This window comes from Haemorhous mexicanus, chromosome 1 (assembly GCF_027477595.1).
Source record: "Haemorhous mexicanus isolate bHaeMex1 chromosome 1, bHaeMex1.pri, whole genome shotgun sequence".
NCBI classification, from domain to species: domain Eukaryota; kingdom Metazoa; phylum Chordata; class Aves; order Passeriformes; family Fringillidae; genus Haemorhous; species Haemorhous mexicanus.
In genome coordinates, this window is record NC_082341.1 from 102,180,809 (window position 1) to 102,196,436 (window position 15,628).

Genomic DNA, 15,628 nt, shown 5'->3' on the forward strand with positions numbered 1-15,628 from the left:
AAATGTGAGTAGCCCAGTGAGCATCTGGTTAGAGCTCTTCATATTTCATTGAACAAGCATGTCATGCACAGCTAAAAGGAATTTTTACTTAGTAAGTGATGCTTCTCATGTAATTGCTCTTAAGAGATCCATGCAAGTTCAGCCTCCTGTGCTAAACAAACCCCTGTTGAAGCAATCACAGTACATTTATAATTAGTTAATAAAGTTCCTTTGTTATATTGTTCTACGGATAGAAACACTGTCCTGCAAAATGACAGACGGTTTTGAATTACAATTAAGAATTTAGCAAAATCTTGATAGAGCAGATGGAGAACATTGATATGAACTTACTGTGAAAGAGTAGCACAGTGATGGTGACCACATGGAGAAACAACTAGCCACAAAATGAGAGGCAAGTGACATATATCCTTTGGAAAGCATTTGGCTGTGCTGCACTGCACCTTTACTTTTTTTTTGGGTGCTGATAAAAATGTAGTTTCTTGTGCAATACATGGTATAACTGCCCCCCCATGACTATTATTAGGCCATCTTCTTTTGTGAACCTGCAGTTATGTGCAAAAAAATTCACAAGCATATACACACAACATCTATCATTTGTCCAGATATCATCAATTTATTTTTTCCAACTATGATGACAAGCATGAATTTTCAAAAATAAGATCAGCCCTCAGATCAGATGAGCAACAATGTACATCCATCTTTGGTACGTGCTTAAGAAACTCCTTTGTGAAATAGCCTCACACCATAGACAAAGCAATGTAGTCCTAGGGTCTAGGTTACATAAAAAAGGAAACCCAAACCCTCTAATGATTCACCTCCTACTTCACCCCCTCATCGCTTTGCTTTGCACGAGTCAGCGAGAGCTATTTCCAGAGTGCTGGCAGACACATCAAAGTGACATCAGCAAACACTCCATTATCACTCTAAATTTAATTGTAAAACAGAAGAATGGTTTGGGTTGGAAGGAACTTTAAAAACCATCTAGTTCCAACCCCACTGCCATGGGCAGGGCACCTTCTACTAGAACAAATTCCTCAAAGCCCCATCCAGCCTGTCCTTGAACACTTCCTGGGATGGGACATCCACATAATCTCTGGGCAACCTGTTCCAGGGTCTCACCACCCTCACAGTAAAGAATTCCTTCCTAACATTTAATCTAAACCCACCATCTTTCAGTTTGAAGTCATTCTCTCTTTTGCGGTCACTACACGCGCTTGCAGAGTCCCTCGCTATCTTTCTAGCAGTCACCCTTCCGTACTAGGATGAATAAATCGTTCCCTGGAGTAGTTTAAGGCTACATCCTCTCATCCTGTCATTGGTTAGTTGCCGGAGAGAGGCGGGTCCCACCTGGCTACACCCCCGCAGGAAGGCGCAGACACTGGAAGCTTTGGGGCCCCCTACCGACCCCCGGCGCCATCGCGGCCCGCGGACCCGGCGCTCGCGGCGGGGCGGGAGGCGCGGAGCCTCATGGGAACCGGAGTTCTCTGTGCTCCCGCCGGCGGCCCGCGGGGCAATGCGAGATCCCGGCGTGCTTCGGGCGCAGCATCGGGCGGCGGGCCCGGGGCGGAAGCGGGCGGACTACATTTCCCGAGGTGCTCCGCGCGCACCTCCAGCCGGGCGGGCGGCGGGTCGGCGCGGCGGTTGAATGCGGCGGGCGGAGCGGCGCGATGGAGCTGGCGGCGCTCGTCAGGAAGCTCGGTAATGGCTCCTCTCCCTCCCGGGCCCGCCGCCTTCGGGGCTGCGAGCAGCGACAGTCTGCGGCCAAGCGCTGCTCTGCGGGAGCTCGGTCGCCTCTGCCCGGCCTCCGCCGTCCCTCGCCGCTATTTTGCTCGCTGCTCTCCCACTCCCCTTCCCGCGGCAGGCGTGGAGGGGGCGGCGGCGCTGCCCTACGGGAACACGCTTCCATAAGGAAATGCCAAAGGCTTCCCCTTCAGACACGGTGCCTTTCGATTCGGGGGGCTTAGGTAGTTGTTTGTTCGGTTGGTGAGTTTGAGGCAGCTTTCCGTACCCACCACATACTCTGGTAGAGGTTCCGGTACCACGTTAAATCAGTAGAGGCGCATTTGGCACCGGGTTGTATCAGTATATCTTATAACGTCTCACCGCCTTATAATCATGCAAACACACTTGATGAGGTTGTCGCTGGTGAGTGCTAATCGTATTTGGCTTCCTGGTAGGCATAATACTGGCAGCTTGTAAGCCGGCTTTTTTTCACTGCAGCTCTGGCAGCATTCTGTTTTCTCAAATAAGAAAAAAGTTATGTCAAATAATCTTGTGGGTGTCTTAATCCCTTTTTTTTGGGCAGGTCATGAACTGACAGAGATAAGAGAGCGATCTTTGAGGACTATTCTGTTTAAACTAGACCACAACTTGATTTCCTATGCTGATCTGGTCAATGAGAAAGCGCTTTTTCGTAACCTGTTGGAGTGGTTCAATTTCCCAGTCGTACCAATAAAAGAGGAAGTGTTAAATTTTGTGAACAGTTTGATCAAGGTATGACATACTAATATTCATTTATTTTTAAACTGTATGTTTTTAGAAGGCTGAAGCTAAATAAAGCTGGATATTACTTGACTTCATATCTCCATGTAATGAGATTTTCAGTGTGTTTTACAAAGACAGGAATAATGAAGCCACGTGTGTATAGACCAAAATTAAAACAATTTCAGTGACTTCAAATGGGTGAGAGAGCTGAGGATTGTTTTTTCTGGGTTTCTGTTTCAATTTCTCAGCTTCTTCAGTTTCTCACCTAGTGCTTCATTTTTAACTTGGAGCATGATTTGCTGCTAAGCATTTTGCATTGTTCCTGGAAAGTAAAGATTTGAACGTTTTTGCAACTCATTTGAGAAAATGTTACAGAAACTTCAGATAGCTCAGATTTTTGCGGTCTTGTGTTTTAATCACTAAACTGCAACTATGCAGAGTTAAAAAACCACCTATCCTTGATACTGACGAACGGATGTCAGGGTTTAACCCCAGCCAGCAGTCAAGCCCCACACAGCTGCTTGCTCATGTCCTACCTGTTCCACTGGGGAGAGAATGGGATTGGTAAAAGGGAGAAGACTCCTGGGCTGAGACAAAGGCAGTTTCATAGGAAAAGCAAAAGCTGCATGCACAAGTGAAGCAAAACAAGGGATAAATTCACCACTTCCCATGGGCAGGCAGGTATTCAGCCGTCTCCAGGGGAGCATGGCACCCTCACACAGAATAGTGACTTGAGAAGACAAAGACCATCACTCCAAATGTCCCCCCTTCCTCTTAATTTCACTTTCTTTATAGGCTGAGCATGCTGTTGGAACTAGATGATCTTTAACGTCCCTTCCAACCCAGGCCTTTTTGTGATTCTGTTATGTGGAATATCCCTCTGGTCAGTTGGGGTCACCTGTCCTGGCTGTGTCTACTCCCAGATCCCTTGCTGGGACAGCAGAAAACCCTTTGGTTCTGTAAGCCTTGCTTAGCAGTAACAAAAATATCTCTTTATCATCAACTCTGTGTTCAGCACAAGTCCAAAACACGTCCCTGTGCCAGCCACTGGGAAGAAAATGAACTCTACCTCAGCACAATGGTCTAAATGAATAAAGGCAAAATATAACTTAAGAATTTCAATTTTTTTCTTTCTTCCCTCTGCTGCTCTCTATTCCCTGCCCCCATCCAGAGACCTTAAGACTCTTCAATCTAACTTTGTCAGTTATTTGTCTTAATGTAGCATCCACCTGCTGCCCAGAAAATGATTGGAATTGGTGCAGTGGAGTTCTTCTCTCAGCTTCGCTCCGATGTGGATCCAAATTTGCAGGCCATAATTGATGGGATTGTGGACAGACTGTTCTTTCTTTCTTCTGAACTCCCTTCTAGTTCTTCAGTATGTTATCAAGCTCAGTCTCAGCCTTCAGTAGATCAACCAGGTAAATTACTTGTTTTGAGCGGTAATTTATTTTGTATTAAAATAAAGCAAATGAAATGTTATGCTATGCTGATGTTTTCTGGCATAGCAGGCGAATTATTCCTGAGAGATCAGTGAAGTGTGTGCTAATCAGATTCTGCCAGAGACAGTGTGCCCTTAGCTAAATCACCTGGTGGCATTCCTGTAATGGAATTCCGTATCCATTTCCTCAGTGTATAATATCTGTTTTCTATAATGTACAAAGAGCATGACACAACTTCCAAGGACAGCTTTATGGCAGCAAGTGTGTAGCAACTTCATATAAATCTGTAATTTAGCCAGTATGCTTTGCTGCTGTTCGTAGGCTCTAGCTTGGAAAGCAATTCAAATCCTATGAGGAGAAAAAGAAAAGAAAATACCAGTAGTTGGTCCTAATAGAATGATTTTTGAAACTACAGTAGCTGTATGCTCTATGTACTTAGTATTGGATAAGCATTTGTCATAGAAGAATACATAAACTTTCTTTAAAATGTCACGTTATGTGTGAAGTGCTATTACTTGCATCTGTTACCTAGCTCATTATCTGTCTGTTACAATTATTTGCATTTCCTCCTAGATGTAGTCTAACTCATTTGGTTCTCCTCTTCTGCCTTAAAAATTTTGGAACAGAGTTTGGAGGAGAATATCATATTATATTACCTCCTGCTTGTTGTGGGGAAGACAGTGCTGTTACACAGTGTGTGTAGCACTAATGACCACACCTCTGTCACCCATGCTGTGCAGTCACAGAGATAAAAATAATTTTTTGGTGGTTTCTGCCACCTCTCTAATGCTTGGAGATTTAGTTCACTAGAACTATGTGCCTGGTGATTAATTTTTGATATTTTTTCCTTCCTATGCCCACACAGGGGCAGATTTTTACTTAATGTTTCTACTGTATGGAGAATAGTGTTCTACATGTGCATTCTTTAATTATATATTTCTGAAACTACTTAGTTGAAGTTATTTATGCAGTAAATTGTATGCATATGTGGATGGAATAATCCTAATGCTTCCTAGCAGGAATGTTGTATTTTTCTTTCAACTTCAGTTACTGGAAAAAATTACTGTAAACTAATAACCTGGCATTATCTAGTTTGATCCTTTGAACCAAACATTATGGTCTGGGGAGATTGCTTTTAGTGTTAACATTTCCTGTGTATTTTTTTATACAGTTTGTATATGAATGACATGGTGCAAAATACATTTATACAAAAGGGCAACTTTTTAGGTGACCTAAGAAGACAGCAGTTTGGTAGAAAAAGATTTTAAGTAATTAATTGTAAAAGTTAATTTTATTACTACAGAGGTAGATTAAAGGAAAGCCATTTATTTGGCTGTCAGTCATCCATCAGGCTAATTGTTTTTGCTATTGTTTGTATGGTATGCTAGTTAGTGTAAAAAAATGGAGAAAAATGCACCCTTTAGAGTTGCAGAATATGATTATAAAAAAACCTGAACATTGACATTCTTTTTACTTCATTTTTCTGATCATCTGAGACCATTTTAACCTATTAAGGAAACTGCTTTAAAACTCAAGGGCAAGATGGAGGTAGTTAAGGAAAAGCATGAAAATAAATTGAGGGTTTTTTTTGTGCGTGTGCATTTTTTAAACTTACCCCTTTTTTTATTTTAGTTCTGCCTCAAGAGGAATTATTCACTGGATATTTTTGTCAAAGTAGAAGTCATCTGCCGCAGTTAGAAATATCTCCCAAAAGAACAGTTGGTATGTGTAGTTATAAAAGAATATGTTAATTACAGAAAGAGCTTAGAATTGTAATTTAGATGGAATTCCATTACAAATGTGGATAGCAAAATTGGCTCTTCTTTTTCCTTTTGTTATTCTGTGAAATCTAACACCACAGAAGCTACAATTATAATGCTTATAAAAATGACATTTATCTTAATAGATATTTCCCTTTTCCAGTAAATAGTGTAGCTCTTTGGAATATCTAAAGTACATTAGAAAGTGCTGCAATTTAAAAAATTATTTAAATTGCCACTATTTTCCAGATGATCTGTGTTTCATAATCAGAAGTGACTTAAAGGATTAAGTATCTTTTATTTCAACAAAACTTAGTCTGACATACCTTTCTACTTTTTAGAAAACTGGTTTAAGTGCTAGGGGAATCTTTGCTTTGTATTTGAATTAAAACCAGTGTTATGCTTTGTTTTTTATTTTTTTTTTTTTGTCAAATGATATGGAGTGTTTCACTAACAACCACAGATCAATAAGTCTCTGGCAAGTCTTTGCTTGTACCAGTATACTAATAACAGCTCACAGGAGAGTTTCCTTTTCAAAATACAGTATGGTGCTGAGATCTAGATTTTAAAATATGACTTTGCAGTTACTGTAGGTAAATCACCAGTTGAGTTTTTAGTCGCCTATCAACTATCTTAGGAATTGCACAATAATTAGTACAAACTTTTAGCTTAGAAATAGCTTTAAAGTTATTGTCATTACAAAGGTATTATGTATCATAATTTTGTAAGAATAATAATTTCTGCTGCTTGAAGAGTAAAACCATGAGTGAATGTTCCATTTTAGAGATCATGCTAATGGATAAAATATTCTTTAGTAGCAGATAAAAAATTATAATTTGATTGAAAGCATGATGTGGAAGATTGAGTATTCTTCCACTAATGTGTTCATTATTTGCTAAAGCTTTCTTCAGTAAACATATTTCATTTGGATTTGGTATGGCCTTAGTGATGTTTTGGTATTTCTGAAAAGCCTTAAAGCATTGGAGTTTGTGCAAGGCTGTGTTTACTAAAAGATATTTCTGTATAAGATAATATATTTTTTATAGGTTTTTTACTTTGCCTTGAGTGTATACAATATAATGTTTCTATAAAATATATTTCAAGACATCCACTCTGTTTTTTTGCAGTGAAGTGCTTGAAATTTTCCACCTTTCCTTGGCTTACTCTGACTTCCACAGATAGACACGTTCTTTCATCAAATGAAAGGTGCAGTAATAGAAACATTACGATTTCCTGGTAGTTTTTCTTTTTCAGGAATAGTGGCTGTAAATTTCTGTCCTTCTGCATCATGAGGTTGTTCTTGTAAGTACCCCAATGAGCTAATTTTTGATAAATGCTCATAAAATCGGGGCTGAAGCTGGGCAATATCACTCTCCATTTTTTGTGTTTAAATCAGAGTGTCTTTGGGTCTTTTGTTCATGACACTTCAGTCTGCATTTTCTTAAGTGGATCAAAGATTTCTTTCAGCTAATAATAGAACAAACTGAAATAAAATAATTATTTACTTTACCCCCATGACCAGTTGGTAGGAAAATCCCTACTTTCAGTAGTAGCTTTAGGCCAATAAGTTTAGATACAGGGCCTTATCCAGGCATTGAGTCATTCCAACTGTCTTTCTGCAGTGACTTTTTTTTAAAATTTAATTTAGAAAAAGTGTTTGAAGTGCCCCAAGGGAGAGTTCTGTAGTTGGGATTCCTTGTGAGTTGTCACAGAGCTCTGATAGATTTCTAGCATGGGAATTTTTTTGTGTGTGTTTTTTCCTTTTGAAAGATTTCTGAAGCTGGAGGACCTGTTTAATATTTAATTTCCTTTATGCCAGAGTATAGAAGAGGAATACAGAGTTGTAACACTGGACATATTTGATATTTTACAGTGGTTTCAGAAACAGTGGTTTTTGAAACAATTGGAAAAAGTGAAATAGACTATCCTAAAGATTCTTATAATTTACTAATATTCATCGTAGAGAATAGCTAATGAATTTCTCCATTTTACGGAATTTCCCACTTATGTAATGCAAGTGCTTTTAAGTTATAGATGAACCTTAGTAATGAAAGAAACTTTCTTACTGTATGAGTTATATTAATTGCTATATACCACTGAGATAATCACTAGCTTCACAGGGAATTTCCAGTAGTTCTTATTTTAATTTCAAATTCAGAATCAATAAAGTTATTTCTCTTCTTGTAACCAAATTTTACTTGTGGGAATTGAGTTTGTTCTTTATTGTATATATAGCTAAGGAATAATTCAACTGAAAAAATGATATGACCATAGAATTACAGAGACTTTTTTTCTTTATATTCTTCAGTGTTGTGATTATAACTTTCTTGTAAAGTCTTGTTCAGGCTAATAATTACTGGTTGGTTTTCTTTTCATTTTAATACATATTTAAATATGAACTTGTAGCTCTTTGAGAAGTAACAACCAAAGTTTAATTTGGAGTACATGTGAGCTTCTTCAGGATGTGATTATGCAAGATTTTCCTGCAGAGATCTTCCTTCAAAGGCCAAAGATTGTACAGGCAAGAATTCACATAAAGTTAAAGTTTTTATTGGTATAAGGTTTGCCAAGGATGAATTGATGCAAATGATTCAGTTTGGTTTTAAACAAAATAGTTAAACAGAAGTACCATCATGCTAACTCCAGGTGCATAGGAAAGGGGACATTGTCTAATATTGCAGTTTTAAAGTTTTTTGCTTCTAACAATGTATATTGCTAATCACTAATGAAGTGTTTTCTGAAGTAATACTTTGTTTCTTCTGAATAAGATAAATCTGTGTGGCTGTTGTCTGCACACCCTCTAATGGGCTCCTGTAATGAAAGTGGTGACTTTATTGGAAATACAATGTTAAACTTAGCTTCTTCCTTAGGCCTGGTAGTCTTGCATTCAGTAATGAAACAGTAATTGAGCCTATTTATTCTTTGCTGTGATTTTGAAAAACACTTGGAAGCATTTTTGGACTATATTTAGTGTAAGACTTGCTGGCATGATTGTTCTTGATGATGATTAATGTTCAGGTCTTGATGTTGGTGGTTTGCTCTTTGCAGAGCCTTTTGTCTCTTCTAAACTTGGCTTTTGGAGGAGATGGGAGACACCAGTTGGCTTTGCAGGCTGTGTCATGCTTGCAACAGCTCTGCATCTTTTTGAGAAGTAGGCTTAACTTCCATAGAGATCCAAGTTTTTCTTCCTCAGAGCAAGGTAGGTATTTTTAAGTATTTGAGATACTGTTGTTTTTACTACAGATGAGATTGTCTAGAATGACAGAAAAAACCCAGAACCAGAATCTTATAGCAAATGTAATCTTGTGAAATTGTTTTGGTGTTCAGTGCTATTAATATTAATTTAAAAACTTTGAGTACTTTCATTGTTTTAAAGTACTTATTATGTTTTACTTTCCTGTGATTCCCCATTCATCAACTTCTCCCAGTATCCAATTGTTTGTATGTCAGCAGGGGAGGGATTTTTAACTAAAACTAAATTAAATCTGTAAAATAAAAGTGGGCAAAGTTTCAGAAAAGCTTTCAAGCTATTAGTATTTAACAATGTAGTTACTAATTTCATGAGCTCTGTGAACGTTCTTTTTTTTTTTATGCTTATGGCTAAAAATAGTTCAATCATTGTTTTTAATTTTGCAGTCATGAGGGCTGCTTCATAATGCTCTTAATGCTTAAATGTAGCTTTAATGGTGTAGATTACTTATAATGGTCTTCTTGTTTCTATTTTGTCATCTGAATTGAGTCAAAGCTTCATTTCTATAAATTGGTAGTCTGGTTCTCTTCATAAGATTGCCCCTATATATGGTGTCTTAATAAATGGTACTGGCTGCTAATTCAGTTATAACATCAACAAGTCCAATAGCCTTACCCAGACACTGTGTTTCTATTTTTAAAACTCAAGATTTATGATTCAGCTGGAATCTTCAGTGGTGTTTGCCTTGGAATTTGGTTTCCAAACTCTGCTTCTTGCCAGTGATCAGTTGTTCTAGGTCATCAGTATTTACGTGGTGTTTTTTTTCCATATCTTGCCTTGGTTATTTTTACTGTTTACTATGTAGTATCTTTCAGAGTAATGGATACTTCTAAGGGAAAATATGTTCTTTGTGTTACATAAAGGCACAGCTTCCCAGAATTCATCTATATCTTACTGTCAAGAAGCAAGAGGTGCTCCTCGTTCTCAGAATCCATCACCTGGAAGCAGCAGTCCTCGGCCCTCTGTAATTGGGCGGACAGTTCAGCGTCCTAGAGGAGATGGTCAAGATTGGGATGCAGTATCTTCTAGGTGAATGAAACAGAAAATAACTCACACTTCAGTTAGAAACATTTTAATATAGGATTATATTATCAGCTCCTTGTCAGTGTGTGGATTGATGCAATGGTTTTGGTAACTTGTGAAGATTCAAACCATGTTTATGAATTAAACCTTTCTTGAAGTGGTGTTCAGAATACATAAAAACATTGCCACGTTTTGTACCCAACCACCCTTTTAAACAAAGTCTCTTCCTATCAACTGTTATTGCTTGTGCATGTATTTGTAAGACACAGAAAAGCATATATTCAGTCTATTGCTGGAAAGTCAGGGATTTTTCTTTTTTTCAGCAGATGACCTCGTAAGTTCTTTTAAGTGGAATGGCCATCCTGTAGGTAACAGTATATAGTATTGTAAAAAATGCTATGCTGTATAAAGATTTCTATTGAAGTCTTTAAAATTTGTTGTTAAATGTGACAACAAATTTCAGTTCTATAACATGTAAATATTTGACTCTTATATGAAATGATAAATTTCTGTATACCTTCAAAATGTAGAAGTTTTGTGTGTGGTTTTGTTGCTTGTCTTTGCCCAACTTAAAGCTGCTGTTCAAGTACCAATGTCTTCTAGTAAGTGGGATTTTAAAAGTCCTTGTAATTCTGTATGCTTGTTGGTAGTTCATTTGAGTCTCTGTGATGTATGGGCTTAGTGATTGAGTACCTCCTAGGTATTCAGATAGGCTGTGATGAGAATAGCTCAATTGCAAATACATCTTGACAGTCATATAAAAAAGTTACTTTTACTGAAGTCTAATATATTAATTTTTATTGTGTAACTAATATGGCACTGTCAGTGAATTCCAGGCTTTATGCCTTCTAGGCCCTGGCCATTTTCTGAAGCTGAACAGTTAACAGTTTAATAGCAGCTGGTGTATATTGTGCAAGAGAGAGTGATGGCCTGGCTGTCAGTCTAGAAATGAAAGCTGCATAAGAATAAGTGCCCGTTCAGGCAGTGATGAGACTTCTAGAAACCAGGGAGTGCTAGCTAATAGGGTCATTTTATGAGCTGTTTATGACTGCACACCTTTATCTTCTTGCATCCTGTGTGCTGCAGTAGACCTGCTCACTGCCCACGAATCTCATTTCTTACAAAAATATAATCTAGCCCCGAGGTAGCATAAAGAACAACATGATGTTGAATAGAAGATATGATAGAGATAAATGACAGTAGTGTTGCTCTGACATTTCTGATTTTGATAAGGAAGAGCCGCTTTTAGTGAATCTTGTCTTTTCTTACATAATTGTAATGTAAATTTGTTTATTGCTATTTATTTGTATATTGTTATTCTATATGTAACTTTTCTTTTCCTTCTTCTTTAATCTTGAGACTCTTCAATCTATCTGTTTGTCTGTTTCAAATTCTGCTTGGAAACTTAACCTTTCCTCTTCTGAACTGTTTTTGTGATTGATACCTCTCCTTCCTTTTTCTCTGGTAAGTTCAGCCAAACCCAAACTACATATTGGTGAACTCTTCTCTTTTGGTTGTAGGTTTTCTGTTGATTTCTTAATTAGTTGGCATTTAACTTCTTATAGACATCTTTTACATTTAATTAGACAATAGAATGTAACACAAAGAAAACTTTAAAAATATGTTCTGGTTTTTATTAATTATAATGCTGATAGTGGAATTAAATTATTGTTGAAAACAAATACAGTTATGAACTATATATTGTTCATAATGTATGAACCATATATACTACCTTTAATGATATATTCATACACAATAGATCAAATATTTAATAATTTTTTAAATATCTATAATTTAAAAGCATTCCACATACTTTTTAGTATATACTGGATTACATTTAAGACTTTCTTAGACAAGGAAATACTTCCTCTTTTACAGTGGATAAGGTAGTCCTAAACAGAGCTCATGCTTCTTAGTTTTCCTTCTAAGAATTCTTGTGGCTAGCTATATAGAATGATTTTAATATAGTAAGTATAATTCAGGCTGAAATTTGATTTAGTAAGTTGTGTTGCTTCAAGCTACTGATAGATTTTGTTCATTAAAAAAAGAAAAAGAATTTCAAATCAACTGATATTTCTCATGCAATATTGTGTTCGTTGCATGTGTATTTCTTCCATTACAGAGTACTAAGTGATTCTGAAGATGATTGCCAAAACATTTGGCATTCACTTGGGGTGCTACCTGTTCTGTCATTTAAAAAACACCTAAACAAAATCTCCCTCTTCTTGAAACACTGGTAGATAGCAGAGAAAGTTTGGGATAGGAGGAAGGATACACTTAAGGCAGGAGTCATGAAAATACTTCATGCTGTTTTTAACATCTGTATGTATGTGTTTTCTCTTTGCAAGAGTTAATTATGTTTCTTTTTTTTTTTTAATTTTTAAGTGGAAACAGTACTCAAGCAAATGCAAACTCCAGAATCTCTCTGCATTCCCCATTTGACGTAGGACATACTGACCTACCAGATATTGAAAATGAGGACACTTTGGAATTACAGATGAAGCAGCTTAGCCTTCCTCAGTTCTGTGTTTCCATCTTGGAAAATGCAATACCTCTTCTAAGAACAGGTGAGAAATTTTTGAGTTAAGTATTTAACTTGCAGATCTTTCCCATCCTTAATACAAGATACACTTGAGAAGTTGGTTGATGAGGTGACTGCCTCAAATAAATAAGGCACTGATGACTACTGATGTACTGTGTCTAGTTGCAACAGATCTTTTCTAGGGACTTTGTTCAGGTCACAAAGCTTGAATCTTCTGATTAATTTCCAGAATTACTTATGAAGTTTTAAGTGTTTTTTACTGACAGTGGCAGGAAGTCAGTGTGTGGTGGAAAAATGGTGTGTCAGGATAAAATGCCATTCAGGAAGATGGAAAAATTACCACTTTTAACCAGAGGTGTTCTCCAAAGGATCTGTTTAAGCATAGAGTTTTCCTCCTGTTGAAGAAATAATAAACAAAAGTTCTGGTGAAAGGCTTATTTTTATTCTTACAAATGCAGTAACAAGTGGTTTAAGGAGTGTAAGTAATGACAGTCTAATTGCACATTTTAAATTATAGATGTTCTAAATTACAAAGCCCTTTTGGAGGACAATCTTTTTGCTCTGAGGTTGTCTAAAATGGTATTTAGCTGTAAAATGTAATATAATTCAAAACAGGTCTTGGTAAATGTGGTCAGGGTTTCAAATATAGGAGCTGGAAATGTGCATCTATCTGTGACTAGAGTACTAAAAGCTAGAGGCTTCAACTTAAAAAATTCTATGAAATGTGTATGAAAATTATTCAGTTCTTTTTGTTTTGTTATAAACCACTAATAGAATTAAAGTTTTGTTTTTCCCTTTCACAATAGTGGTATTTAAATATTAATTAGTCACAAGCACATTCATGACTTCTAGCATCTTTTATTTATAATGTAAAACTGCAGAAAATGTCTTTTCTATCTTTTCCATTTATGGCTCCTGTCACTTCAAATCTGCAGAGTTAAAAGATAATTTTTCCACATTTTGAGGTTCTTTCTTTCAGTCTTATCATAGAATTAAAATAGTTTGACTTTTTGGAAAAGTGAACCTGTCTTTGTTTATCTTCCTCTTAGTTTTTTTACACTTCTTAAACTCTCCTTGGTGATATTTCTTCATTCTTCCACTGTGCTGTAATGAGACACAGATTGTAAGGAAACTAGTATTTTTATCCTGTTCCTGTTGATCTGAAAGCCTGTGATCTGAAGGCACACTGTGAGACAGTGTGATATTGTGAGACAGTAACACACAGTTTCTCGTGTGGTTATATTTTGAGCTGTTATCTTTAGTAAAATCAACAGGCATTTTTATGAACATTATTATCAACATATATGGTATAGTGTAGATTTTAGATGTTTTAATTACTGGGTAAAGGAAAAAAAAGTAAGCCTATTGTAAAATTTGCTGCCTTTTATTTTGCAATATGATGTGTATTTTACTTAAGCTCAAATTCTGTTCCTTGTGGAGATGTTAATGAAATTTTTCTTCCTTTGTGCTGATCTGCTTTGTAAGCAAAGTCATTGCAGAAATCAGTCATGGTTTTGTGGGGGTTGTTTTGGGTTTTTTTTTTTTGGTTTTTCTTTGTAAAAATTGAGAGATTTATTAAGTTTAATCGGCCTAAAACCAGTGGAAAGCAGAACTTCTATGAGGTAAGTAAAACCAAGCTTTCAAAAAGTCTTTGTGCCATTTTCTGTCATTTCTCACCCAAAGTACATCACTGAAGCTACAAATTGCAGAAGCTGTGGTCGTTATCACTACACATCTAGTCACATACAGAGATAAATTTTTTTTCCTCAAGTATATCAACAAGGCTTCTGCAGTCTGTAAAATTTACAAGACAGAAAAATCCACAAAGAAATTAATGTTTAATTATAACAAACAATTAGAGCTTTATCTTTTTTAAACAGATTTCATTTTGAGCATTTTGAAGAATGCAGAATTTTTATCTTAGTTAAAAGATACATTGAAAATTCAATGCTGTTGTGTGAAATCCATCTATGATTTTAAATAGAAACGTACCATCAACAAGTAGCTAAGCCAACAGTTGCACTACATTGATTATTTAAGGGAAACTGTCACCGTATGGTTCCTTAAGATGTCAGACAGTTTTGGCATCTTCACTTGTATGAGGCTGAAAATATTTGGTCTGGCTCCAGATATTCTGCCTTGTTCTTCAGAAAACCTTCTGACTTCTCTGTTTTCTCATTATCTGGGTACATTAGGAGGAGGTTTATATTTGTGGTAAATGTAGGCTGTAGATTTCTAAGCTGAGGCCAAGTGTCTTTGTGGCCACATATTCAAACTTAAAATTGTACAAAGGATAAAAGTTACTAATGGACCAGATTAGCCTTGTTATTGAGACACTCAGAAGAAGAAATGAAAGTTAATAAATACCAGCCTACAAGCAAAGGGGAAACTGTTACAGAGAATTGTGCAAGTAGCTCAAGTGGGTATTCATCTCTTTGTTTTTTAAAAAGATCTCAAACAAAATAATCTGTGAAGAAGGTCACTCCTATACCAAAAATGCAGATCAGTGGGAATAGGTAATGTATACAGAAGATTTGTAATGGATGCTGTCTGGATGGGGGAAATTAGTGGCTTTATTATGAACTTTAAAAAAGTCTGTAATCAGATTTACAGGTGCAGTAAAGTTCATTATTATTTTCTTACATAATTTTGCGATAGGTTTTAGGGAAATTCAGATTTTTTCCAAGTATACAACTGCTTTAATCTGTTGTGACTATGGCTTGTTGTTGTCTTCTCTGATTCAGAGCTATTAGTGGTTGAGGACAGTTAGCATTAGTTCTGTAGAAGCATATAGGAAAATTTAAATACTAGAATTTCATATGAGGAATAATCTCTTGTTTACAGTGGTGTCTTCTGAATATCAAAACATAATATTTTGTCTATATTTGAATTTATCCTCTCATTCATGTTTGTAGGCAGTAGAAGAGTGACAATGGAAGTTCTTGAATTGCTTGTTGAAGACATGTCCCTTATTGGTGATGCTATTTCTGAAAATGTTTGGGAAGACGACAGCCTTTTTGCATCGGAATTGGTAAGATTCTTCAGGTTTTGATCAGCCATATTTCTGACACCTTCTGCAGCAATTCACATAGCTAAGCTTCTGCTGAGATGTGCATTTGAAAATTTTAAG

At 36.6% G+C, this 15,628-nt stretch overlaps 1 protein-coding gene across 3 annotated transcripts in view; it reads left to right on the top strand.

The window, feature by feature from the left end:
* Nucleotides 1–1,593: 1,593 nt before the first annotated feature.
* Nucleotides 1,594–15,628, top strand: part of RTTN (rotatin) — a 78,225-nt gene continuing 64,190 nt past the window's right edge. For all 3 annotated transcript variants that reach the window (XM_059857439.1, XM_059857456.1, XM_059857448.1), the window contains exons 1-10: nt 1,594–1,698; nt 2,306–2,493; nt 3,707–3,902; nt 5,556–5,645; nt 6,811–6,889; nt 8,090–8,204; nt 8,732–8,882; nt 9,797–9,962; nt 12,342–12,523; nt 15,414–15,529. In XM_059857439.1, coding sequence (XP_059713422.1) covers nt 1,668–1,698; nt 2,306–2,493; nt 3,707–3,902; nt 5,556–5,645; nt 6,811–6,889; nt 8,090–8,204; nt 8,732–8,882; nt 9,797–9,962; nt 12,342–12,523; nt 15,414–15,529 — 1,314 coding nt within the window. In that variant the 5' untranslated portion in view covers nt 1,594–1,667. The remainder of the gene's footprint in view (nt 1,699–2,305; nt 2,494–3,706; nt 3,903–5,555; nt 5,646–6,810; nt 6,890–8,089; nt 8,205–8,731; nt 8,883–9,796; nt 9,963–12,341; nt 12,524–15,413; nt 15,530–15,628) is intronic.